Source organism: Lethenteron reissneri, chromosome 45 (genome assembly GCF_015708825.2).
Source record: "Lethenteron reissneri isolate LAM-NWPU_2019-01 chromosome 45, ASM1570882v1, whole genome shotgun sequence".
Lineage (NCBI taxonomy): Eukaryota > Metazoa > Chordata > Hyperoartia > Petromyzontiformes > Petromyzontidae > Lethenteron > Lethenteron reissneri.
This window is the reverse complement of record NC_083823.1, coordinates 8,117,950-8,143,957: the sequence shown is the minus strand read 5'-3', so window position 1 is coordinate 8,143,957 and position 26,008 is coordinate 8,117,950. Positions and strand designations below refer to the sequence as shown.

The 26,008-nt window shown below is 54.1% G+C and overlaps 1 protein-coding gene across 1 annotated transcript in view; it reads left to right on the top strand.

The window, feature by feature from the left end:
* The window catches only part of LOC133353880 (E3 SUMO-protein ligase RanBP2-like), a 44,063-nt gene extending 21,088 nt beyond the window's left edge, over positions 1–22,975 (top strand). Inside the window, 24 exon segments of the mRNA XM_061570368.1 lie at positions 56–1,719; positions 1,721–1,868; positions 1,870–4,581; positions 5,141–5,349; positions 5,819–5,978; positions 5,980–6,625; positions 11,169–11,369; positions 11,508–11,573; positions 12,535–12,647; positions 13,244–13,328; positions 13,832–13,909; positions 14,753–14,953; positions 15,072–15,176; positions 15,295–15,350; positions 15,580–15,606; positions 15,608–15,860; positions 16,935–17,006; positions 17,139–17,243; positions 17,356–17,451; positions 18,131–18,315; positions 19,045–19,161; positions 19,785–19,941; positions 20,069–20,427; positions 20,767–22,975. Of these exon segments, the coding sequence (XP_061426352.1) occupies positions 56–1,719; positions 1,721–1,868; positions 1,870–4,581; positions 5,141–5,349; positions 5,819–5,978; positions 5,980–6,625; positions 11,169–11,369; positions 11,508–11,573; positions 12,535–12,647; positions 13,244–13,328; positions 13,832–13,909; positions 14,753–14,953; positions 15,072–15,176; positions 15,295–15,350; positions 15,580–15,606; positions 15,608–15,860; positions 16,935–17,006; positions 17,139–17,243; positions 17,356–17,451; positions 18,131–18,315; positions 19,045–19,161; positions 19,785–19,941; positions 20,069–20,427; positions 20,767–21,084 (8,133 nt within the window). The 3' untranslated portion in view covers positions 21,085–22,975.
* The last annotated feature ends 3,033 nt before the right edge of the window (positions 22,976–26,008 follow it).

Sequence of the window (26,008 nt, the reverse complement as noted above, 5' to 3'; positions counted from 1 at the left end):
GCTCGGCAGGTGCATCGTAATTGTCTCATTGTCCCTGTGTTTGTTTCCCTGGCAGCACCCCAACATGTACAGCGGGATCCCGCGCCTCACACCGCAGCAACAGCAGCCGCCGCAGCAGCAGCCACAGCCCCCCCCGCACGTCTACTCGTACCAGCAGCCCCCTGCGAGCACGCCCCCCGCACCCTCCTCGGCCCCACGCATCTACCCCCAGGACGTGTTCAGTGGCTCTGGCTACCCGCACGGCTCTGCTTACGGCTACGACTCGGCAGTGTCCGGCAGCGTGCTGTCCCCCTATGGTAATCAGTTCTATGAGCCCCCAGCCACCAGCAACCCGGCGCTGCCCGAGCCAGGATTTTTCACCATGCCCCCGGCCAACCGCGTGCCGGACGCACCCAGAGCTGTGGCGAGCCCCAGTCTGCAGGGCCAGCCGCCCGGGCAGTTGATGCAGCAGCAGCAGCAGCAGCAGCCCGCCTTCCAGTTCAGCAACAATTTCCGGTCGGATGATGGCGATTATACGTTCTCTTCGCCGGTGGGAAGGCAGGGTCCGGCTGGTTCACTGACCACGGGTACGCCCATCAAGATGGAACAACTGCCACAAAACGCCTCGTCACACGGCAAGCCCTTTCCTCCCTCGTCCTCCCAGGCCGGGCCCCCTCCGAGTTTGTCTCAGGACACCGCTCCGTACTTCGATGTGAAAGCGCTGTCTGGGATGTCTTTCGCCGACCTCGCTGCACAGAGTTTGGACAAGGAAGTCGGGTTTGGCCAGACCACGGGCGGCACAACAAACACCTTTTCCTTCAAGGACCGGGGAAGGCCGCTCTTCCAGCAGTCCACTCCGGCAAGGGGGGATGATGGCAGCGACGGTGAGGTGGACAGCGTCCTTGGGGAGGAAGATGGGCCACACTTTGAGCCCGTTGTTCCTCTGCCGGACAAGGTGGAAGTGAAAACGGGAGAAGAGGACGAGGAGGAGCTGTACTGCAACCGCGCAAAACTATTCCGATTCGACGCCGACAGCAAAGAGTGGAAAGAGCGCGGAGTTGGCAATTTTAAGATTCTCTGTCACCACGTGTCAGGGAAGCTGCGGGTGCTGATGCGGCGTGAGCAGGTCCTGAAGATCTGTGCGAACCACTACATCACGGCCGAGATGACCCTGAACCGCAACGCCGGCTCCGACAAGTCCTGGGTTTGGCACGCACTCGATTTTGCCGACGAAGTACCAAGGCACGAGCAGCTCGCGATCAAGTTTAAAACGGCGGAGGAGGCGGTCGTTTTTAAAACCAAATTTGAGGAGGCACAGCAGCTGCTGAAAAATGTTGTGAGTGACGGTGACGAAGGCGATAAACCTCTGGCTCTCGTGAAAGGCCCTTCTAAACAAAGCTCTTCTAAATCAGCTCGAGCCGGAAGTCAAGCTCCTGTCTTCAAGATGATCCCGGTGGGGTTCGGCGCGAAGTTTGAGAAAAAGGAGGGCGAGTGGGACTGCTCGGTGTGCGTGGTGAGGAACAAGCCCGATGCTGATGCGTGCATCGCCTGCCTCAGCGCAAAGCCTGGAGGAGGGGACAGGCCGGGGCAGAAGCCTGCAGCGTTTGCACCTTCTGGCTCTGGGAGCAGCGCCTCCTTTCCCGACTTCAAATTCAGCACTATCTCCGCAAGAAACGCTGTCGAGTGTCCTGGGTCTTTGGCACTTGGCTCTGCTCCCGATTTTCGATTTGCTTCATCAAGCCTGGCCTTTCAAGTCCACTCAAGATAACAAAACACCTGCCGTGGCGTCGCCTGCAGTTTCCGGCAAGGGGTTCGGTGCACAGTTCGCAAAGAAAGAAGGACAGTGGGATTGTGAGATCTGTGTCGTTCGGAATGACAGCAGCGCCACTGTCGTGTGTTGCCTGTCAGACCCCCAATCCCGGAGCCCCTCCAGAGAGCAATACGTTCACCGAAGGCCTCCCGTCGCTCACCGGGGTGACGGCTTTTCAATTTGGTTTACCGACAGAGAGCGACAAGCAAGGTTCCGGCTTTATGCAAGCAGCGACCAGCTTTGCTTTTGGGATGGGCTCCGATGCAGCCACCGGATTCAGCTTTGGTATCGCAACTGGAAACAGCGCTGCCAGCAGCACGGCCAAGACCATTCAGCCAGGGTCATTTAGTTTTACCCAGGCCTCCACAACCACTCCCTCTTCGGTGGAGAGCTGCCACCAAGCTCCTGCTTTCCCGAAGCTGCTAGGATTTGGTTCCCAGTTTTCCAAGAAAGAGGGCGAGTGGGACTGTGAAACATGCGCAGTTCGTAACAAACCTGAGCTTGCCACGTGCGCTGCCTGCCAGACGAGAAAACCGGACGCCACCACAAGTATTCCACGTTTGGCAGAGAGCAGCCAAGCCTCTGCCGTCAGGAACCTGACAGGATTTGGTTCGCAGTTTTCCAAGAAAGAGGGCGAGTGGGACTGTGAAACTTGCGCAGTTCGTAACAAACCTGAGCTTGCCGCGTGCGCTGCCTGCCAGACGAGAAAACCGGACGCCACCACAAGTATTCCACGTGTGGCAGATAGCAGCCAAGCCCCTGCCTTTGGGAACCTGACGGGATTTGGTTCGCAGTTTTCCAAGAAAGAGGGCGAGTGGGACTGTGATACTTGCGCAGTTCGTAACAAGCCTCACCTTGCCGCGTGCGCTGCCTGCCAGACGAGAAAACCGGACGCCACCACAAGTATTCCACGTGTGGCAGATAGCAGCCAAGCCCCTGCCTTTGGGAACCTGACGGGATTTGGTTTGCAGTTTTCCAAGAAAGAGGGCGAGTGGGACTGTGATACTTGCGCAGTTCGTAACAAGCCTCACCTTGCCGCGTGCGCTGCCTGCCAGACGAGAAAACCGGACGCCACCACAAGTATTCCACGTGTGGCAGAGAGCAGCCAAGCCCCTGCCGTCAGGAACCTGACGGGATTTGGTTCTCAGTTTTCCAAGAAAGAGGGCGAGTGGGACTGTGACACTTGCGCAGTTCGTAACAAGCCTGAGCTTGCCGCGTGCGCTGCCTGCCAGACGAGAAAACCAGGCACTCAACCAACAGAGAAACCTCCAGCACCTTTAACCGGGTTCGGACAACCCAGCTCCGGGTTTGGATCGTCAATGTCTGGTTTCACGTTCGGCACCTTGACTGCCAAGTCTGATGAATCGGGCTTCAGCTTTGGTTCGTTGGCTCCTGTGGCTGGCCAGGCGAGCGCTTTTAAATTTGCCACGCAGGAGGGGAAAGAGAGGAAAGGGCCTTGCCAACCAGGGTCCGCATCGCTCCTGCTCAAGATTCTTGCAGAAGATCACGAGAGAGCGGAGGTTCCCAACTCAAGTGGCCCTGTCGGAGGGCAAGGCTTCTCTGGTGCCATTCTTTCAGATTTTAAGCCGATGAGCGCGGACGGATTCCAGGGCTTTTCCGGCACTTCTTTTGCTGATCTGGCGACGGCCCAGCCCCTGGAGTTTGGAAAGAATCAGTCGAGTTTTTCCAACTTTCCCAGCATTGGGAAGGCGCTGTTTGGCGTGACTGCCGATGCCGATACGTCAGGACAGGAGGACTCTAACGAAATGTACAAGACGGAGGAAGACGACGAGATTCATTTTGAGCCCGTGGTGCAAATGCCCGACAAGGTGGACCTCGTCACAGGAGAGGAGGAGGAGGAAGTGTGCTACTCTCAGCGAGCCAAGCTGTTTCGCTTCGACACGACCGTGTCTCAGTGGAAAGAGAGGGGCGTTGGAGACATTAAAATCCTGCGGAACAAGCAGACGGGCAGAACTCGCATACTGATGCGACGCGAGCAGGTGCTGAAGGTGTGCGCCAACCACTGCATCACCACTTCCATGAGCCTCAATCCCATGAAGGGCTCCGACCGCGCTTGGGTGTGGGTGGCCAACGATTTCTCGGAGGGGGAGCCCAAGGTCGAGCAGCTCGCCGTAAAGTTCAAGACTCCTGACGTCGGCGTCGAGTTCAAGGCGAAGTTCGAGGAGTGTCAGCGGGGCCTGTTGGACATGCCTCTGCAGACACCGCACAAGCTTCTGCAGACGGGCAAGGCCGCGGAACTGATCCAGAAAGCGGAGAAGATGAAGTTTGAGCTCAAGGGCTTCAAGGAGCAGTTCTCCGCCTTGGACAACAAATCCAAGCAGGCGGCAAGCGACGGCCACGCCGTGGTGACGTCCACCCCGACCGGGGGCACGCCAGCGGCCCTGCGGCCGGGCTCTCTGTCGGAGTGCGTTGTCCCCACGCTCGAGTGGGACGACTATGACCTGCGCGAGGGAGCATCCACTTGCGACACCTCTGCGGGCACCTCCCTGCTCCGATCGCCGCCACCGCCGCAGGCGCCCGACAAACACGACCACTCCGCGTCGGACAAGCTGCCCTTCCGCTTCGGGGAGACGGCCGCCGGCTTCAACTTCAGCTTCCAGCCCATCGTGAGCCCCGGCAAGTCGCCGGGGGCCCACCAGCACCGGAACTCCACCAACGAGGAGAACGAGGAAGAGGAGGAGGAGAGCAAGGAAGAGGATAACCTGCACTTCGAGCCCATCGTGCCCTTGCCCGCGCTGATAGACGTGCGCACGGGAGAGGAGGAGGAGCAGGTGAGGGCACACAGGACATTCCTTAATTCTCGTGTGGCTCTTGTGTGGCTCTCGTGCTGCCGAGCCGGCACCGCTAACGATTAAACGAAGTGCTGGTCTCAATCCGGTCACCAATGAATGCGCGCAAAAAGATCCATCGTTAAAATATGGTTCTGCAGAAGTTAATTGTGCTAAAAAATGTGTATGTCGGTTTATCCTCGCGTGTTATATATTACTCTGACGTGCAGAGTGGGTGGAAAAGTGCCACCCCCTACTGTTTGTGGACCAGGGGTCACTTTTAAGAGGGTCAGTGGTAGCTCTGTGACATACACTTCCATAGGCTGCTCTCAACACAAACGAGTTGCACTTCTCTGAAATTCGGCTGCGTATTTCAACTCAGTGACCACACGATGCCGACAACGCGATCGGAATTAATTTGTGAGCAGTGATAACAAATCCGTATGTAAGAACGTCGCGTTGGCTTCGCTTTGCATTGGTCGTCATCGTCGCTCGGAGCTACTTGGGACTAGTCTCGGCCGCCCGATCTCTAACGTTCGACCGTCGGTGCCCGCCTCCCCAGGAGGTCTTTGTCCACCGGGCCAAGTTGTACCGCTACGACCGCGAGGCGGCGCAGTGGAAGGAGCGTGGGGTGGGCGATGTGAAGCTGCTGCAGCGGCTGGAGGACGGTCGCGGGCGGCTGCTCATGCGGCGCGAGCAGGTGCTCAAGATCTGCGCCAACCACTGGCTCACGGCCGACACGCGGCTCGAGCCCATGCGCGGCTCCGACAGGTACGGCCGCTGACTTGTCGTCATCTGCACCTCGTCCGCACGGCTGTCGCCGCCCACGCCTCATCCACACATTGTTCCCACAAGCTCTCGCCAGCGTGTGTAGTGGTGTGTGCAGTGGTGGTTATGGGGTAGCAGTAATATGGCCGTCTGGAGCGGCTGTGCTACTAACCCGGCGACCAGCACCAATCACAATTAATTGAACCGGTCCTGGGCCTCCCCTAGATGGACTTGGCCTCAAATTAGTACCTGGTGTGTTGTGGATAACATCGCCAGCACAACCCTCAGGCGGCTGGGTGTGGTGCTGGCCATTTACCCCCTCGTGCACCATGCCAGCCTTCATAGGCCCTCGCCAACATCAATTGCCCCAACAGTCTGTTCGGGCAATACGGGCGGTAGTGTGGTGGGGGGGGGGGTCTTTGTCGTATAGGTAGTTCCGTTGTGAGTACTCGTGCGGGTGCGCGTTCTGCAGGGCGTGGGTGTGGAACGCCCTGGACTCGTCGGACGGCGAGCCGCGGATGGAGCACCTGGCGCTGAGATTCAAGCAGCTGGAGACGGCCGTGGTGTTCCGCCAGGCGGTGCTGGACATACAGGAGGCGCAGGAGACGAGGCAGCTTGTCCCGCCGGTGCAAGTTTGCGCCGCCGACCCCCACGCGCGTGCTCTCCGTCTCCGAGTCGGCGGAACCCGACAAGGGAACAGGGCCCGCCGAGGACAACGAGGGGGACGCCATCACCGAGGTCGATGAGCCGTCGTCGCCACCCCGCCCGGAAATGGGCGGCGGCTCGGAGTCGACGCCCAGCCCGGCCAAGTCGGTGATCTCTCCCGCCAAGTTCTCGTTCGGCTTGGAAGCGCTGCAGAGCCTGTTTACGTCCGACAAGCCAGCCGGTGGTGACGCAGGAAAACCCATCGCTGGGTTTGACTTCAGCACCAATAAACCAGGGCCTACTCTGGCCACGAAATTCACTTTTGGCTCCTCCGGCATGGCCAACGACGCACCTGGTAGTTCGCCTTTCAGTTTCCTGAATTCTGCAGGTAAGGCGACTTTCAGCTTCGAGCCTCAGCGTTCGTCGAAGGAGCCGACCGCAGCGTCAAGTTTTGACTTCACGGCTTCACCGTTTTCCTTCGCACCTCCCGGCGGCGGCGACGGTAGCGATGCGGGGAGCGATGGCGCTCAGTCCTCGCTGGCTACCAAGATTGTCAGCAAAGGCCTCCGAGGGGCCTCCCCGACCACCGCGACCGGCAGTGGCAGCTGCTTTGCGTTTCACCTCCCACAGCAAGGTAACTGGCTCGCGGATTTCGGAATGCTCGTTGAAATGCACTGGGTGTTCGCGCTTGCGTGCTTCGTGCTCGTTCGCGTCATGCGCCGCGTCAAGCCGTGACGCCGTGTCGGAGCCCCCGCTGGTCCCCGCCGTGCGTCGTTGGAGTATGCGGCTGCTACTTTGTTAGCAGGAGACTTGGACAGATGTGTAAAGCAAGTGTCTGTAGTTTTCATTGTCACCTGGGGAAAGTATAGGCACGTGCCTATCATTTCACCTCAGCTTGCGTAATTGGGCGACCTATACATTTTGATTGTTTACAGCCATTTGATGTCTATGCATACAAACATAAATTATGCAAAACGCAGGGTGAAAATTTCAGGCAACGTTCAACTGCTGTGTTGTTTACAGGGATGCTGTTTTCTAGGTACTGTTTACATGGGTGCTGTTTACAAGTGTGGTGTTTATTTACATGGGCAGTGTTTACTCGCGTTTACAAGCTTAGCCTTGTGTGTGGGGCAATGAGATCGAATTCATGCTCGTTGTGCTCGCCCTGCCATACTGGCACAGGGGAGCGTTTCACTCGGGCGTGTTTTCATCATCCAGTGGTCGAAAGTCGTGAGGTGCGCATCCTACTCGGCACCTCTCCTCCGACCTCGCATCCAGAGACTCCCACAGCCGTGCGCCTCCCTGAGCCTTGGTTGCTTGGGGCGGTAGACTCCTGCAGAGTGGAACCCCAGGTGTATGGTCGGGGTTCAAGTTTATTTTGTTTAACCAAGTGAGAACTCAAGAGACCAGGATGAGTTTCCTTTGCAAGAGTCGCCTGGGTGGCAAAAAATCAGAAGCCAAATAAATAGAATGAAGTGCAGTGACATTTAGACTGTTTCAAAAATGTAAATCAATGTTAAATAGAAAAACTCCCCTGTTTTAATGACCATTATAAAATTACAATTAAGTTACAGGAACATTAAACAGTTACAGGATTACTTTTGCACTAATATGTAAACAAATAAGGATATACGAGTCCAATGCAATTGAAAGTGAAATTATAAACAATCAACAGTTTTGCATCAAATTTTAATTTGATATCAGAGAGTAACCAAGGACACGTTTTTAGCGATTTTTTTTTTTAAGCAATGAAATTCCAGATGTTTGGGCCATGAACAAATTTGAGGGGGTGCAGTGTCGTTCACCTGAAGGGCTCTGCCCTCTCATGCCACACAAACCTCCTTGTTTTTGTTTTTTCACACGCACACTGACGGTTGGCCGCAACTCCCCTTCTCCATGTGTAGGTGTTGACTTTAGCCTTTTCAAAGCTAATCCTGCGGCCTTCTGGACCACGCCGTTTCCCCTGGCTAGCGCTGCAGGTAGAGTGGTTGCGCCCACACTGCATGGCGTGCCCTCTAACAGCAACGTGTGCCACCACCACGCGGCTTGCCTGCTGGTTTAACCTACGGCCTCTGGCCCCCTTTCTCTGCGAGGAACTAAAATTTCACTGCAGTTTCTGCGCTAACAGCTGCCCTTCTTCCCGCCAGACGCATGATTGCATGCCCTCTATAATTTTGGGGATTTTTGGCTTTGGTTTTTCACATGTGTCCGATTTGTAAAATCCTCACGTTTGCATCACCCTTGAAGTTCACATCTCTCTTAGTTTAATGCCCGGCCCTCCGGGGGTCAACAGGGTAGAGGTGCAAGAGGAGGCTTCCGTTTTGTTAGTTGGGCCGTGTCAGCCCAGGGACGGCACCAGGACTCGGGCCTATGAGCCCCCAAACCACCCGTGAGCCATGAGGCTTAATGGGCTCAGCCCCCACTCCCCTTTACCTCGACTTCCACGACCAAATGTTGTATGCCGAGGGAACGATTTTAACAAAATTATTTTTAACAGTGTTTACTATACATATTGGTTATACCTTCAACTGAAAACTAAATGTTTGCTGTGTATCTAACCACTAAAATGGCCAGAGAGTTCAACTTGGCAGGGTCAATTGCAGTGCAGGTGCATCTCGCTTCCCCGTTGACTCTGTGACATCGTGACTGGTTCTGAGTTCCCCGTGTCCGGGATCGGTTCGGCCATATCAGGCTGTGAGAACCGAGCCCAAATTGAGCTGGCGCACAGCTGCCACTGGCCATGGAAGCGAGGCACCGGAAATTTCACCGGTGCCATGGCTCCACGCCTCCGTCCAGCCGCCAGGGGTCACACCACGGTAGCGCGGCGACCGTCGTTCGGTGCCGGCAACGGGGAGTGCTGGCGAAGGGGCCGAGCCTGAGAGACGCTGCACCGGCTGCACGGGCTGCACCGGCCGCTCCGGCTGAGAGAAAACGTGGGCGTTTTGTGTGTGCGACACACTAACACCGCCGCCGCAGGACGAAGCGTGAAGCGCACAGCACCTAACCCCCTCCCCACATCCGCCGCCGCCTCCCGCCATGTTTAACTCGGCAAGAAGTGTTTGTGAACCAGCAGCGTGCGCGCTTTCACGAGGGCTGCGTTTGCGGTGCGAGCGACTGCCCCCTCGCACACGGGCCGCGAGCGGTGTCCGCTTGCACCCTCCGCGCGCTGGTTGGAGTCGCCGCTCCGGATTATTAACTCGGGGGGTTGGGGGGGGCGAAATCACAATTTTGTATAGGCCTGCATAGTCAGTGGGTCAGTGGCCATGTAACCTGTTTCTGAGAGTCTGTACAACTTGTGGTGATTGCATCGCTTCAGAAAATAAACGAGATGCTTTTTGGAAATTGTGGCGTACAATTGAGCATTCCCCGGGACAGCGGCTGTAGCGAACTAGTGTGCGGGATGTGCAGCGCAGATGCAATGAGGTTATATCTTGAATGTGTGAATTTGCACAAATTTTAACTCCAATTTGGTGTGTACATAGAATGTGTGTGTTGTACATCGCGTAGCTGAAGGCAGCAAAGTATTAAATGTGGATGTTATGTAGCATCTAAAGACCACTGTATCTGAAAATGCCATAAACAAGAGGAGGACATGTGTGTCATGGGGGGGGGGAACCACTGGGAATAGGGAGATATGTTTAATGTTTAAGACTTCATAGGTATGAGACATGGCACAGCACAGGGGATGTCGAGGCAGCACGGCCCCTGTGTGCAAACGGAAGTGCAGAATTATGAAAAAACAAGAATATGTTTTACCCTTTCTGGCAATTAAACAGGTGTTAAGATGTTCAAACACCAAATATAAACCTTTTGTAAGGGATCAAGTCTGCATTAACCACACATACTTGTGAACATGCAAACAAACATGCTCTGATAATATATGCATAGTCTTTGAAACGGATTGGCCTACACCAGAGACGGCCTTTTTTATGGCCTAGTCTCACCAGTGTCAGACCAGAGAACGCCAAAAGGCGCCCAGCACAAAGACAATGCAAGCATCAGAACACTTCGAGCTCGGGTCGAGCAGTTATATCTATTGGACCTTCCATCTATGACGAGAGCAGAACCCGGCAGGAAAAGTGCCCGACAGGCCTACGTAATTTACATTTATTTGTAAGGCGCCTTCCAGTAATGTCTCAAGGCGTAGCCGATGGGGAGGATGGATTGATTAGCAGTGTCAAAACCAGCAATGACACCGAGGAGAACTCTTCTTTCTTTGCGTATCACAGCAAATACGTTCAGGAGTTGTATGCCAGTGTTGCGGTCTGCTAGCCACAAGAGGGCTTTGGGAGAGTGTTTAGTTTTGCCCTTCCTACGTTTGCAAACTACAGTGGTTTATCTTCTTGGTTCTTTCGGTAAAGTCACGTAGAAGGGAAGTAATAAAATAATAAAAATAAAACATAATAAAACAGTGGTTTAGTATATTGCGTACTATTTGTATTACTATGAGTGAGGGGGTATCCATAGAGGAGAGAAGCTCTTCCGTGACCACACCTGCAGAGCGATGACTGCAAAATGACCTTGGCAGAAGCCACATGCATTCAGACATGCAACTTGAAATGTATATCTTTATGTAACTAACAACCGAGGTCTGAGTTAATGGACCCAGATGCACATGCGGCACTGTTCCCATGTGTATCTCATCACTTGCATTCCAACACCGGCCAGAATCGGCAAACTTGAAAATTGCTTAAAAAACTGATCCTGTTTTTTAATGTCGGCACCTGTTTAGGTAGCCTTACCTTGCAAACGCACACGATTAATGTCAGTGGGTTCTCACCTGGGTAAATAAGTTGGTGGGAATGAGGTGGGCTGCGTGGTGCATGGGTGAGTAGCGGGGCTGCGCGAGTTGGCACACAGCAGAGAGAGTAGGGGCGTGGGTCGGGATGCTTGCCTTGCGTGCTCTTGAGCCGGAATATTGGACGTTGGCTTTTTAAATACCCATGATATCTGCTTATGTCCCAATGTCGGATGCACGACCCAGGGATATAATTCATGAAATCTGTTTAAATTGTAAAACTGCTTCCCCATTCAACTTGTGGGCATTGTTGTCTGGCTCATGGACGACACCGAATCCAGGTAGCTTCGGCCACAATATTGCAGTGGACCACGCAAGTCAACGCCCGGCGCCCATTGTCTGGGATGCGCTGGGTTCTTAACGTTTGTCTCCCTTGTAGCCACGACAAGCAGCGGTGAGGAAGAGCAAACTCGGCAACCCAAGGTGGAAGAGGAGGATGAGGATGAGGGAGGCGAGGTGGAGGTGGTGTGGGAGCTCAGCCCCAAGGAGGAGCAGAGAGTCTTGGCGGAGTTGCTGCTGCTGCCCGCGACGTTCTTCTGCTACAAAAACGAGCCCGGCTACACCAGCGACTCCGACGAGGGTACATGCACCGCGCGTGCGCACCTCGCACACGTTAAAACAATAATAATCTTACTGCCGCCAATGGTGGTGGCGGTGCTGCCGCTTTATGTGGGTGGCGCTGATGCCGGCTCGTAACGAGGTGGTTTGTGCGTTGCAGAAGATGAGGATTTCGCCACTGCCGTCAGGAACCTGAAGGGGAAGCTCTACCTGGAGAGGGACTCTGGTAAGCGAGCACCTGTCATGTCCTCCCGAGGAGCTGTAACTTCCTCCGTGTGCACGGTGGTTTATTTGACAAAAGTTCAACATTTTTAAATGGAAAATCGCTACAGGTTGAACATTTTGTTTGAAATTGAGTCCAGGTTGCTGATTGGCACAAACGTAACAAGCGCGTGATGAAGTGTGTACGCATATTAAATCTAAAACTTATGAGGCGAGCGCTTTATACTGTGAAAACCACATGGTCAAATGCATGAACAAGTACACAGAGTGAAATGGTGCGCACCGCGGGTTCTTATTGAGTGGGCTGTAGCGGTTGCAGATGTACTGTGCGGCGAGGCTAAACTAGAGAGATGAACCAGATGATACTGGTGGCGCGTTTTGCATGTGCGTGGGAGATCATTCCAAGTGACGCAGCTGCGTGAGCGAGAGGGCACCTGTTAAGGATTTTATGATAGGGGCAGTCACATTTTGATGATTTTGAGACCAAAGAGAGCAGAGTTATTGTTGGGAGTGAAATAAAAGTTGTTGCATTTGTAGACGATGGATATCCAGTGAGGCAGTCCTGTTGCCGGGGGTGGGAGCCACGGTGGCGAGATGCTCGCTACCTCGCCTGGTATACTGGAGGTCATTAGTTCGATCACGACCCTGGCGCCTGTATAATTGGAGTTTGCATTTTTTCTCCTTGGTCGCGTGCTACTATGAATTTCCACGTGATAAGCCACTTAAATAAGTGATCATTTGTGGCCAGGTGGCTTCTGAAAAAACAACATAGCTCAGTGGGTTTTACCTGGTAAAATAAAAATAGTTTATAGTTTCATACTCTTTGGTTCTTTCGGTAAAGTCACGTAGGCGTCAGACCCTGGTACGCGTGGCAATGGGCGGTGAGTTGCAGCTGTCATGTTTGCGCCGCTCTAATTTCTGAATTCGCTGGGATGGTGCGGCGGCGGCGGCGGTATCTCTCACAGAGCACAGGAGGCCACGTGTGGAGGCTCCACGCGCCACCACCTGCGGTGGCCACGGCGTTGTCGTCGTCGAGGCAGCCGCCAACGTTCCCGAGCAAGAGCAGCGGCCGGCACAGGTGAGGAGGCGACGCCGTCTTGCAAGGAAGCTGATTTTGTCATCGTCGATGCCGCTGTCCACCGGTCGCGATTCATAACTGTCAGCAATCCCAGTCGGGGCACAGAACGTGGTGCAGAAAGCGAGAGAATTGAGGCGGGCGGTATGTGCCCGCACCTACCACCTTACTTCCCCCAGCCTGCTACCCACAATCCTCACCAATTTTTTTTTTCTGTCCCAAGAGCAGGTGAAGGGATGGCCATCTGAGCTGGAGTTTGTCAATGAGATGTGGTAAAATATGCAATTAGCGTTTGAGCACAGGCGGCACAATGCGAGCGCTTGCGTGAATTTTGTAAGAGGTGAATTGCATATGGTACACGTGGCATCAGGGAGCTGTCACAGTGGTGTTACGGTTAGCAGCGCACTGGACTTGCAATCCAGTGGTTGCCGGTTCGCCTCTATCTCCCGGCACAGCAGTTCAACCACTGGGCTAGGTTCATCAAATCCCCCCCCCCCCCCCCCCCACTTTTTCCGTCCACCCTGCAGTTTATATGGGTATAGCGCTGCACCTTTTTCTTTTGCATGTGACATCGTGCGATGTGGCGGTGCTGTGCGCAGGAGGCGGAATCGGCGAGCCGCCCTGAAGCCTCGACTCCAGCGGAAGCTGACCCCGGCGCACGCTCAGCCACGCCGCCTCACCGGGGTACGTGGCCACGTTGCTCCCGACCACCACCATCTCCCCCTCGGCGGGACGCTTATTTGACTTGGGAGATAGACTGGGAGAGGCCCCAGTACTTGGGATTAAGACTCTATTGTCACGGCCCAAGCCGTTGAAGCCACCACCGCACCTCGCTGCCAATGCTGCCTACCCTCCACCAGATCCTGAAACTTCTGCGCAGTCGACACGCAGCCACCTCCAACATCTGACAGTCCTCCACAATCTGCGCTTTGATACCCAGAGACCTACAGAGTCTCATAGAGACCTATAGACTCGCATAGAGACCCATATATCTGCCCTGACAGCCTCCCACCATCTGCTCCTTGGTTGGTCTCTCCACATTCTGCGGACTTGTGGAGTCGATTCCATTGTGTCAAGGCGATCTACCCCCCCACCTTGGGCAACGTATTTACTGTGGCCACAGTAGTGAGGCCACTGCTGCAGAAGACGATGGTGCAATTGCTGACCCTGCATTTGTTTCCCATCAGCTGCTGTGGGGGCACCCGTGGATGTGAAGATGACCGTGCAGGCTTCACGGCCTGGCCTCCTCCCCACCCCTCCCGCCGGTACTGCTAGCTATTGCGTGATTTATTATCATTAGTCATTGTGATTACATAGGAAAGCCTCACTTTTAGCCTCAAAACTCGTATTCAAGAGGGTCTTCCCAATTCATACAGTAGGGGGCAATGTTGCTGTATGTAATCCGAGTTCAGTGATTTGCAGGTATTTTTTCAGGATTGGGGAATTTTGCCAATACCACTTAACTTGTGTGTTTATAGTTCTGCTTCGAAACTAGAGAAGCTGGAGGAAACCCATGCAGAACAGGGGGAGATTGTAATGTGAACATTTTCAAGCAGTGCGTGGAAAAAGCGTGATCCCTCCGGTGTAAAGGATGAAACATAAGCAAAAGGAATCAAACCCAGGCACGTGTTGTTATGAGGCCACACATTTTAGCACTGTGCGCACCCGCCGCCCACTGTTTAAACGAGAAAGCTAAACTTTTTAAATTAATTATCTTTTCAGTCCTTTTCACCAAATTCAGTTTAACACTTAGGCTTTCATGACCAATATGATCCATAATACAGGTTTTTTTTTTGGGTTACCACCCAAAAAAACTTGTATTATTGTTCACTCAATTCAATTGGTCCTTTGGCCATCATGTGGAAAAGTAAACTCCATTCAGGCTCACTGCAGGATTTGGAACAAAATATTCACCACGACGGCAGTGGTGCAAATGGCTTGCAGCCTTGCGGCGGGTGGAGAGATGCGTCTTGCAGGATTGTACCGTGACCCCAGCTCCTGTAGCTCTTGCCCCCCCCAGGTTGCCGGCTCCAGCTGGCTCTGACGCCGTGCCAGGAGGGGCACAGTGTGACCTGTTGTTTGTGCCGCTGCTTGCCGACGCTCTCCAGCAGCGGACGTGAAGGGGGATGCTGCTTCGCTGGTGCAGGAGAGCCGCCCCCGCACGGCGGCGGTTGCGGATGAGGAGGTCGTCTTTGCCGGTCAGCTGAGCCCCACGGAGGAGCAGCGAGTCCTGGCGCAGAACCTGCAGCTCCCAGCCACCTTCTTCTGCTTCAAGAACCTGCCCGGATACACCAGCGACTCTGGAGAGGGTAGGGGCAACGGCCAGCGCGCACGAGTTTCACGGCCAGGCCGTAGCGCCATTCCGGTTGCGGCACTGACCAGCGAGAGTCTCGCTCATGCTATCGTTGGGTTGTGCCGCCTCCCCAGATACAGACGACTACGAAGAGGCTGTGAATCGGCTGCGCGGGAAGCTGTACAAGGAGGATAGCAGATGCCAGGAGCAGCAACAGCAGCAGCAGGATCAGCCGCAGGGTGAGTAGGCTATGCGGCACGGCATGTGAGGCACGGCACGGCCACACGCCCATGTATGTCAGTGTGTCATTGTGGGTTTAGCGGACGGGGGTTTGATTTGACAGCGTCTCGTCTGCAGGACCCGCAGCGCAGATGCCTGGCGTGGGAGAGATGAAGGTGGAGCGTTGTGAAGAGGTGAGCCCTTTTGAGGCCTTCCCTGGTTAAGTCAAATTAAGTTGCAGCAACATCAAAGTATCATGTGCGCGACTTTCTCAACGGACAAGGAAATGTATCAAATACTATGTCGCCCAAATGGTGGCCGCCTTCAAGACGTCACTGTGGTTAGTAGATGTGGTTGGTACACGTGTGGTGGTGGCGTGGCCAGCTCGGTGAGTTTGCTCTTCCGTGGTTTCCGTCCTTGTAGGTCACCACCGTGGACCGCCCCTCGGCCGTCCCCCGTTCCAGGCGGAGCCTCCCCCGCTCCCGTCGCTCCGGAAATGTTTGCCACGACACAGGAACCAGACAGGGCGTCTCCCCGCCCCTCGTCGCCACGCGCAGCCGACACCCCGGACGCGGGAACCCAGTCGGAGGAGATGGAGGCAACGTCGGGGGCGCTCAAGTTTTCCACGTTGCGGTGGGGCGCCCACATGCGTGACGGCGCGGGGAGCGGAAACTCCTGGGCACTCCCGCCCATCTCCACAGTTGGTGAGTGCAACCGTCTGGCGTCGCCATCCGCATCTCCGCTCCTAGTATTCTCAAGCCTTGATTAATGCAGTTCATGCCAAACCTCCACTCTTGATTCTACATGATAGTAATACAGTCGACTCGATTATCTGCGTTTAATGACGGGGAAGATGGCCGCAGATAATTCAAATTGCGGATAATCCAAAAATATAACCATTTTACTCGGATCGCTCGCCAATGATAACGGTCCTGCTTCCGCGCAGAAGACTGCCCACTAAGTGGATAGCAGAACCACGCCAATCAAAATTAATTAAACTCCGCCCACAAGATACGCAACAACTGTACTGTAGGGGCGATCACGTGGATTTTGAATGAACCAGAGCACATATTTGTTCGGTTTCAGCACGTGGCTTGTAATAAACATTTCCAAGAATAACATTGTGTAACTGTTTTCATATTGGGCTTCAGGGAAAATCCATGAGTTATGAAGTTGTGTCAAAATCTCAGGTGACCAATTAATCCGCAAATCGGTAAAACCACGTGCGGATCATCGAGAGTCTACTGTATGTGCAGGAGCTCAATGGCAATGTGTGCTTGCCACAAGGGGGCTTAAGGAGCGAGTTCGTTTAGTTTTGTTAGTCCTCCATCGAAGGAGCGTAGACTTAGTGGTTTTACTATACGGTCCATTGTTTGGGTTGCGTTGGCGCTCTTGGTTATGAACCAGAAAGAGTAGTGTCATTCCCTGGCGCTGCTTGTGAGGTGTTACATTTATAATTTCGTGTGGTAGGGAGTTTGTGTCGAGGTTGGCGAGTGAGCTTAGACGGCTTTGGGAAAACCCTCCGGGTGAATGTCTGACATGGCTGCCAGCCAAAGTTGGAAGCGGACAGTGGTGTTACCATGCGGCCCATGGTTTGAGATTGGTGCCCCAGTCGCACCGTGCGATACCTTTGTTGTTCATCGGTGTGGGAGGTGAGAGCCGCACATGCCCTGCGACGAGGTAAAGTAACCTTGAATTCATTCCCAAGATGTGCGAGCCATGCTGCCTCGAGTCGTGTTCCACGCCGTGCGCGACCCTCTGCCGTGTGTTCTCCACAGACACGCCGTCGTCCTCGTTTGCCTCTCTGGCCTCGCAGGCCGCGACTGAAGCCTTCGTGCACAGTTCTGGAGGTGACTCCACTGCACCCGTGCATTGCACTCGCGGGATTATTGACATCGCGATAATCATCATGTCGTGAAAATCAACATGTTGTTGAATCGTGATATCACGGCGACGCTAACAAGCACTCGTTTTCCCAATAGAAACCCTGCAGTCGTTTGCTTCCCTCGCCACGCAGACGAGCGCGGCGAGCACGGCGAGCGTGGCGAGCGCGGTGAGTGCGGAGACCCCGTTCAGCACAACCACAGGTGAGCGGCAGGCAGGGGTGGGGGGAAGCGGACGCTCATGCGCCGTCACAATCGTAGGCTGCGAGCGAGTCCAGGGTGGCTGATGAGACGTGTGTGCGCCCCCCGTGCCCAGGTGAAGCGCGCTTGCTCTTCGAGTGCCCCAGGGGAAGTGAGATCAGCTTTTCCGACCTCGCTTCCAAGAGCTCGGACTTTCTCTCCGATAAGAAAGGTAAACCGACGTTGCGTCTGTGCTGCTGGGCACTTGCATGTGGGGGGGGGGGATACAGAAAGGCAGCCAAATGATTTGGCCCAATGGGGCACGCCAGTGTAATGACACGTTGCCCATATGCTGCCACCAACACACACACTCGCTTCATTGAAGGCTGATGCTTTCATTTCAAGGCTGTGTTTACTTGTGCGACGTCACGGACACGGATGGAGCTTTAGCCTGCTCTTGGTGTCCATAGTTTGTATTTTTCCCCCGTCTCTTAGAGCGAGCTGCTCACAATCGGAAGGTTGCCAGTTCAAACCCTGGTCGGCTGTTGTCCTCTTGTCATCCTTCCCGGGGTCGATCAAGCAAGTGCCATTTTGTTGGGAGGTCTCAACAATGGATAGACTCGCCCCCACCATAAGAACGTAGTATTTCTAATACTGGCTCAGGGCTGCAAACAGGAGGATGAGCACACTGCCTCAATGCTCATTGGAATAGAAAATAACTTTTGGCTTGTTCCCATTTTACAGTTTTGAGCCATTGGCATCAACGCAACACAAGTGACGTTCGACAATAGGTTATTGGGCACGTGACGTGACGCAAGTCATCTTGGGTGTGAGAATCGCGTTACTCGACGAGTCGTTGGGGTCTAAAGCGGCCGCAGCGGCGATCGACGCGGGGCTTTGTATCACCGCAGACGCAAACTTCTCGTGGGCGGGCGCCGGAGCGTCCGTGTTCGGGGCCGCGGGGATCCAGAAGAAGCGCGATGGGAGGAAGGAAGAAGAAGACGCGGACGAGGGGGGCGAGGAGGAGCAAGAGGAGGACGACGCTCGCGAGTCCAGCGATGACATCCACTTTGAGCCACTCGTCTCGCTGCCTGAGGTGTGTGCGCTGGGGCGATCGCCACCCGTGGGCGGAGGGGGGGTGGGATCGGTGCCCGTTAGATTCAACGTGCCGCGTCGTACGTACAAAATGTCTGTTGGCCTTGTGCAAACTACAAGCTCAAGGGAAGCTGAACTTGTGTGGCCACGTTCTTTACGCCACCGACTCGGAGGTGGAAAAATGTGGCCGTGTGGATGAGGCCGAGAGTTTTTGTACGTGCAGCGCTGCACACACACACCTGTGTGTTCTTGACTATATTCAACAACACACAGGTGTTTCTGTTGTGATGGGTTTCTTGGAATCCTTGCAGCTTTACAACCGATCATGTTAATAACGCACGTGCCGTCAGTTATACAATAAACAACGAAACTGACGACAAAGAAGGGCTAGTTCTCCGTTACGTTGTGTGTATATGCTTCCTTACATGTTGACTGTGCTTGTATGTAAAGCGACACCTGTGCTAAGAAGAATCCCACCCCTAGATTATATACACATTAATTTAGAAATGTTATCGCTGTGCATGTTACTTCACAAACCTTTTTGTCAGGATGTAAGATAAAACGATATTATCAAAACGGCTGATACGGCTATCGTGGTCCCCTGTACCCGCACGAATCATCGCGGTGTTCACGGTATGGCGACGGCCCCCAAGCATGTGACGCGAGTTGCTTCAGAGCGGTGTGGTGGCCGTGCCCTCTGGGCGCCACCGACGTGTGTGCTCGCTCGTAGGTGGAGGTGCGGTCGGGCGAGGAGGAGGAGACGATCCTCTACAAGGAGCGTGCCAAGCTCTTCCGCTGGGACCGCGATGCCTCCACGTGGAAGGAACGTGGCGTGGGCGACATCAAGGTTGGCTCGGGCACTTTGCCGTCTCCCCTCGCTGAACGATCTCCGGAGTCGCTGGTCGACTGGAGCAGGTGGCACTTGATTCAGTAGTCGCAGCCATAGTGAGATGGCATCCTGGATGTGGTGTGTCGGGTGTAGTCAGTGCTCTGATCTGGGAAAGGTGCGAGAGCCCGTGTCCGACTCCTGGCGGCCACCTGTGATTTTTAATCTGGCTTCCCATGTGTCATGAGTTGGTGGTCTCAGCCTGGTCACCAATGAGTGAATGAAAACAAATCGCATTACATTAGTGCTGCACTTAATTTCACCTGATAATAAAAAATATTAGTTTGACTGTCGTGCAATGAACATTACTTTCAGTGGCAGAGTGGTTGGTAAAGTGCCACCCCCTTCTCCTACTGTGCAGAATTGATTGCGTGAAGGGATCTCGGAGGTAGCTATGCGGTATCTGCTTCCAGGATTCCTTCACGAAGGGCCGTGCGCTCTGCAAAAGACCTGATGGGTTCTATTGTCACGTGGTGCTGATAGCGTAATGGAAATAATGGTCGAAGAAATAAATAAAAAGCAGAGGGGTGTGGGTGGGTGCGTGCGGTGAGGACAACTCACCAAGCGCTGCAATATGACGCCAGGTGCTGCACCACGAAGCTCGGGGCGGCTTCCGGGTGCTGATGCGGCGCGAGCAGGTGTACAAGGTGTGCGTCAACCACGCCATCACGGCCGAGCTGCAGCTGACGCCCATGCAGGCCTCCAACAATGCCTTCGTGTGGATCGCCAACGACTACTCCGGTACGGAGCAGCGCGCGCGTGCCCCCCGCCCCCTTGCAGTGACGCGCGCGACAGTGACGCGCACCGCCTGCGGCCATTCCGCTGACAGGCCGACGACGCGTTCCCCTCCGTGCCACGTGTGACACAGAGGGCACCGGGAGGATGGAGCAGTTTGCCTGCAGGTTCAAGACTCCGGAGCAAGCGAGAATCTTCCTGGTGACGGTGCACGATTGCCAGGAGCGGCTGAAGGCTCAGAGCCAAGCGGCGGACGCCCCCCCCGGCGCTACAACGGAAGACGCCCCCCTGGAGGTCTCCAGTGAGACCAACCCCACGGTGTTCCTCGACGTGGCGGCCGACGAGGAGCCGCTGGGACGGATCTCCATCGAGCTCTTCGCCAACGTCGTGCCGCGCACTGCCGAGAACTTCCGAGCGCTGTGCACGCACGAGCACGGCTTCGGATACCGCAACTCCACCATCCACAGGGTCATCCCCGGTTTTGTGTGCCAGGTGAGCATGCTGGGAGATGTGGGTTTGTGTGACAAATGTGATTTCCTGCTCAAATGGCTGATGATGAAGGTGCTCATCTCCTGTTTTATGGCCCTGAGCCAGTGGTGGAAATTCCACATTCCCATGGGAGGGGGTAGGTATCCATATGCCAACTTTAGGTGCCACCGTGGCGAAATGTTAAATACCTCGCCCAGTTACAGGATGTCTCATGAAAGTAATCAAATTTTATCGAAAACACCCTCAAATCGCTCGCCAGAATTTAAGCGTGGCCGCGAGAACCCTCCGTACAAAATGTTTTCGGCCACGAACCCATCCCCCTGCGCCTTTTTCTGCCGGCAGGGTGGAGACTTCACGAACCACAACGGCACCGGCGGCCGCTCCATCTACGAGAAGCCGTTCGAGGACGAGAGCTTCAGGATTCTGCACTCGCGCGCCGGCATCCTTTCCATGGCCAACTCGGGCCGCAACACCAACACGTCACAGTTCTTTGTCACGCTGCGTGCCACCCCGCACCTCAATCACAAGCACGTGGCTTTCGGCGCCGTGCGGTCCGGCATGAGCATCGTGCGCGCCATGGAGGAGCTCGGCTCTGAGTCGGGCAACACCACCAAGAAGATCGTCGTCACGGACAGCGGGGAGGTCGCGCGTGACCCCTGAGGGTCTCGTCGCGTGACACCCGGTTGACAGCGCGTGAACTTGCTGTCTCGCTCTCCTCTGTAGAACCTCTTATTTAAAATAAGTTTCCTGCAAATGTCGCGGGCTGCACCCCCACCACCCACCACCGTAATGGAACAAGCGAGATCGCTGCGCCTCGTATTTCCTGCTGCTCGTGTAGCGGCAGATGTCTCACTGAAGGCAAACGTGTTATCAGCGCACCAAGTTATATCGTGTTAGTTGGCTACAATATTTCGGGAATAAAAAGGATGCAGAGAATAGGGTTGTGCATAAACGCTATGAAGTTAAATCCACCACTGTGAATTACCTAGTTTTTTTCGCTGGCGATCAATATTTGAGCAGAGCCAGCTAACCTCCGAGGTGACCATGACCCTGAGAGCCGTTCTTTGAGCAGCTGAGTCACACAGTTCTGTGTGCAGTGGGACATTAAACAAGCTCCCGAGTAAATTTTCTAAAGTTCAGAAGTGATCACAAGTAGAAACCTTGAGGAAGCTCCTCATTAACACGAGCAGGGTGCACTGCTGTCACGCTTCCCTTGTCTGCCCTGCAATTCCTGTTGTCCCAAAGTCTTTAGCTCGATTTGTAGCGTTGATTAAAATTGAAATTTAATATTTTGTAAATCAAAAATGAAGTTTGTGTTTCTGGCATGTTCATTGTGGAAAGATGGGAACTGGTTGTGAGCTCCTGAGCGCTTTGTGTGCAATTTACTTCATCGGCTCGGCTACACACATCAGTGGTGAATTGCGCCCTTTGTAGTAATTAGTGGAATCCATGGAAGCACAACCATGCGTTGATGAACATCATTGATTTTCGGTGTGCTCGTTTTTTGGCGTTTCGATATGTTTATGTGAAAGCCTTGGTTTTTCTCAATTGTGCCAGAGGTAATGGAGAGAGTAGGTGCCCCCTGTGCTTGTGGTGGTGGCGATGGCGAGAGACTTGGAGCTGCTCTAGCGGCCATGACGCTGCGGGGGCGACTTGGTAGGGCGAGCGTGCCCGGGTCCATCGCCTGTTGTGCCGGCAGCGCCAGCATTGGGCCTGAAATCACGAGGGGTGTCGGCCGTGCGGAGTTTGTCTCTGTGAGGAGTGCGTGCGTGATCCTAGCTCGACGTCGACCCCTCCATGTGGTCCGTGCCTCTGGATATCCGTGGACAAAAATATCGCGTTCCTTCAGCTGTGGCTGCATGTGAATGCCCGGACATCCATTGGTCACGGATGCATGACCTAAACAGAGGAGTGAAAGTCGTCACTTGTCACTCCCCAAAGATTGCGCTGCCCGTGCAGGCTCGGCCGCTGTGTCGAGATTTGCGCAAGCTGGGATGAGTTGAAGGCACGTGCCTGGCAGTGAGCACCCTGTGGTGCTGCGCCCAAGTGGAAACGCACCGAGCAGCGCTCGGTGGAGGAACAAACGCGCACCCCATCGCACCCTTCAATACGGTGGCACCCTCCATTGAAGCTGCTACGCCTGCTAGATAGCGTAAACCACGTTAGAGCCTTTGATGCTGTTAAATTTACACTTGCGTAATGTAATATGACGTAAATGACAATGTAAAATATGTGTGCCCCCCCCCCCCCCCCCCATGAGGCTTTGGGTTATGGGGGTTGAGAGGACACTGATCTGTTTGAATTTGGCAGTGAAGTTGGTGTCGCGCGTGCACCGAAATTACCATGCACGCACGGTTTATCTTTATTCACAGACTCTACCTCTCGCTGCGTTCTAGTTGACACGGAACTCCAGTGTGTCCAATGCTAGCAGGTTTGGCGGCTTTGAGCAGAGCGTTCGTACGTCTGCGCATTTGGCTGTTGAGTGTTTTGATATTTAGTAAGGAATAAAGCCGATATTGCTAGTTTGTGTGGATGTGGAGGAGTGTTCAGCCCACGTGGGATACGGTCGAGCAGCATGTGGGGGGGGGGGGGGGGGGCGTGAGGTTGGAGAGGGGGTCCTGGTGCCTGCATTCTTTGTTCAGACTCCCTGGTCTGAGAGAGGAGGTGGCAATGCCACAGTTCTGTGGAGGTCCTGGGATACCTTGGGTGGTGGGGAGGACTCGGGATTACCTGCGAAGATCCTGGAGAGAACGTAGCCATAACATTCACATATAACATGTCTATTCGATGCTCCCAATGTCTGTGCTCCATCCCTTCAATCCGCACTCGCCGGCAGAGCGAAGTATGGTGAAATAAACCCAACTACCCACACGGAATAGGGAGGCCCTCTGCCAGCAGCCACGGAGAAAGATAAAATGGGGAGTTTTGTCTTTCATGGTTCTTGTCCATGCAAACTATTTTCATTACAAGTGAGTATAACTCATTCTCCCTCGCCTTGTAGCGAGATTTCACTGCATTTGGATGCCTGCCGTGGAGACGGAGCAATGCAATCGGCTCGTGTGAAGGAGCTGGGTGGATTTTTGCATTGCGAGATCGTGAGAGGTTTAAGGTGTTGGGTTTTAGTTTGACTCGGGTAAAACCCACTGGGCAGTATGTGGTCACTTGAAGAGAGGGGCCTAATTACCCCTACAACACTGGTTACAGCAGCAACTAAAAACATGAAAATAATGCAAAACTACACGGTCAAGTTCTAATTGGCAAGGTCGTGCATCATCAACGAGGTCCAAATAAAAAACACAAGGCTAATAGAACACGTCACATACACACAAAGTGCAACTTCGTTTGCAACACAAGAGCAATCGAATGCACGCACACCTGAAAGAAAATATTAACATCGTGGCGGGAGACCTTCATCCAGCAGTGGAATGACCAAGGCTGCGGATGTCAAATTTGGGAATTTGATTTGAGCCAAAACCAATTTTTCCAAGTTTTGCAGACTTGAGAAGGACATTCGCTAATGACGACTTAACAGATGAGTGAGTTGTGTGCACGCGCGGCGTCACGTGCGTTCTCTTCGCATGTCGCTTGACATCCTGGACACGCAGACGACATGTCTCGCGTCAAGAAATTTTCGAGGTGAAATATATTTTCACATTTGTTCATGTAACAATATGTACGCATTCTGCTGCCAATTATAGTCTCCCCGTTTAACACTTAAGCTTTCGTGGTGCCACGGCCGCAGACCAACTCCCCCTGGCCCCCACACTGAGCACACACCCGCAGCGCGCACACGGAGTGTCCTTGCGGGGGATCGCCTGGCACAGCGGGTTTTCATCTGAAGGGTCTCTCGGAGAAAAGTCCTGCGGTTTCCAGGTGCCAGGAGATTGGCCGACCTTCGCAGGACAGGTCACATTGCGGTGCCCCTGAGTTGGCTTAAAATTGTATGGGCGCACAAAGGTTCATCGGGCCAGTCTTCACCTGAAGACGGCTGCTTGCGTTGTGGCTGAAACGTCGTGAGAATTATTTTACTATGTTTTATTTTTATTATTTTATTCCTTCCCTTCTACGTGACTTTACCGAAAGAACCAAGAAGACAGCCGCAATGAGTCGTGCACAACATCGGGGAGGGGGCTGGGGTGAAATATTAAGCGAGCAGAGCAGATCATGAGGTTAGGGGATCGCAGCGCCACGACCTCCCCCGGCCCCAGACCGAATACACACGAGCAGGGTATGTATTTGCCAGCCGGACGTCCTTCCAGATTAAACAGAGTGAGTCATAAATTAATGAGTACGGGTAGATAGACAATAGGTCGAAGAAGTAACCGTCGCAACGCTCCATGTCAGGGAAGGTAAACGAGCGAGAATCAGGTAGGCGCACGATTGGCCACGCGGGATAACGTAACCCTGGAGTTTTGAAGTCAGGGGGCATAAAAAGGGGAGCCTGAAACCGTTCAGATCAGATCTCGTCTTCAACCTCTTGGCCGCCAAGACCCACTCCCTGCCGTCCTGCCTTCTCGAGCCGCTCGCAGCATCCGTGCGATGCCAGCGAGTGCCGCTACGAGGCAGCGATAGATAAAGTTCTTATTCTTAGGTTTTTTCGGTAAAGTCACGTAGGTAAAACATCAAAATTAATTAAAATAAAGATCACGACGTTTCGGAGGCAACACAACGTCGTGATCTTTATTTTTAATTAATTTTGATGTTTTACCTACGTGACTTTACCGAAAAAACCTAAGAATATGAATCCTTGCAGTCACGAAAGCTTCAAATCTAGAATTAAGGTAAAGTTCTCTTTCATCTTCGTCCCTCCGACGCTCACAGCGTCTGTGAGTACAGCCGCGAGGTACGTGATAGCGCGTGTGAGTATTTAGGGACTTGGGTAGCAGTAGGCTAGGCTTTGCTCGCAGAATATTCCCCTCCGGGCAGTGCAGGGTTTGCGCCGCGAATAAAAGTTAGCACAGAGCATCGGTGTGGTGTCTTGATTTACGTGTGGAGCGGCTGCGGTGGGAAACGCGCTGCGAGGGTGAACGCGGAGCCGCAGCACGAGCGCAAGTCAAGATTATCGCTCGCAGGTGTGGGCGCGAGTGTGCCGCTGCGTGCTCCGTTAGCGTTAGCTGTGGTGTGCGTCGGTGATGATTGCTTGTGTTGCAATCGAAACGTCGTATGCTATTATTTAATTTATTATTTTATCTTTATACGTGACTTTACCGAAAGAACCAAAGAGTAATTCCTGCAGTCACGAAAGCTCCAAATTAAGATAGATATCACAGAGATACATAGAGAGAGAACAAACAGGCACACCGAGAAACCACGCCTCTGTGTCGAGGCCTTAAATAGAGAGAGGGGGCGGAGAGAGACAGCAATGTCCCTTGGAGAGGGCGCTGGCGCGGTATGCCCGATCACTTGGTCGTCGGGGGCCCGGCGGGAGCCGACAGACGTGGTGGAGGAGGGAGCAGAAGGGGCGTACATCGCTCCCCACCTGCCTAGCGAGGGAGGTGGGGTGGATGTCGGCCCCCACACTTTTGCGACCAAATATGCATTCTATAAATGTGTCGTTGAACCCGCCACCACCCGACAGATACAA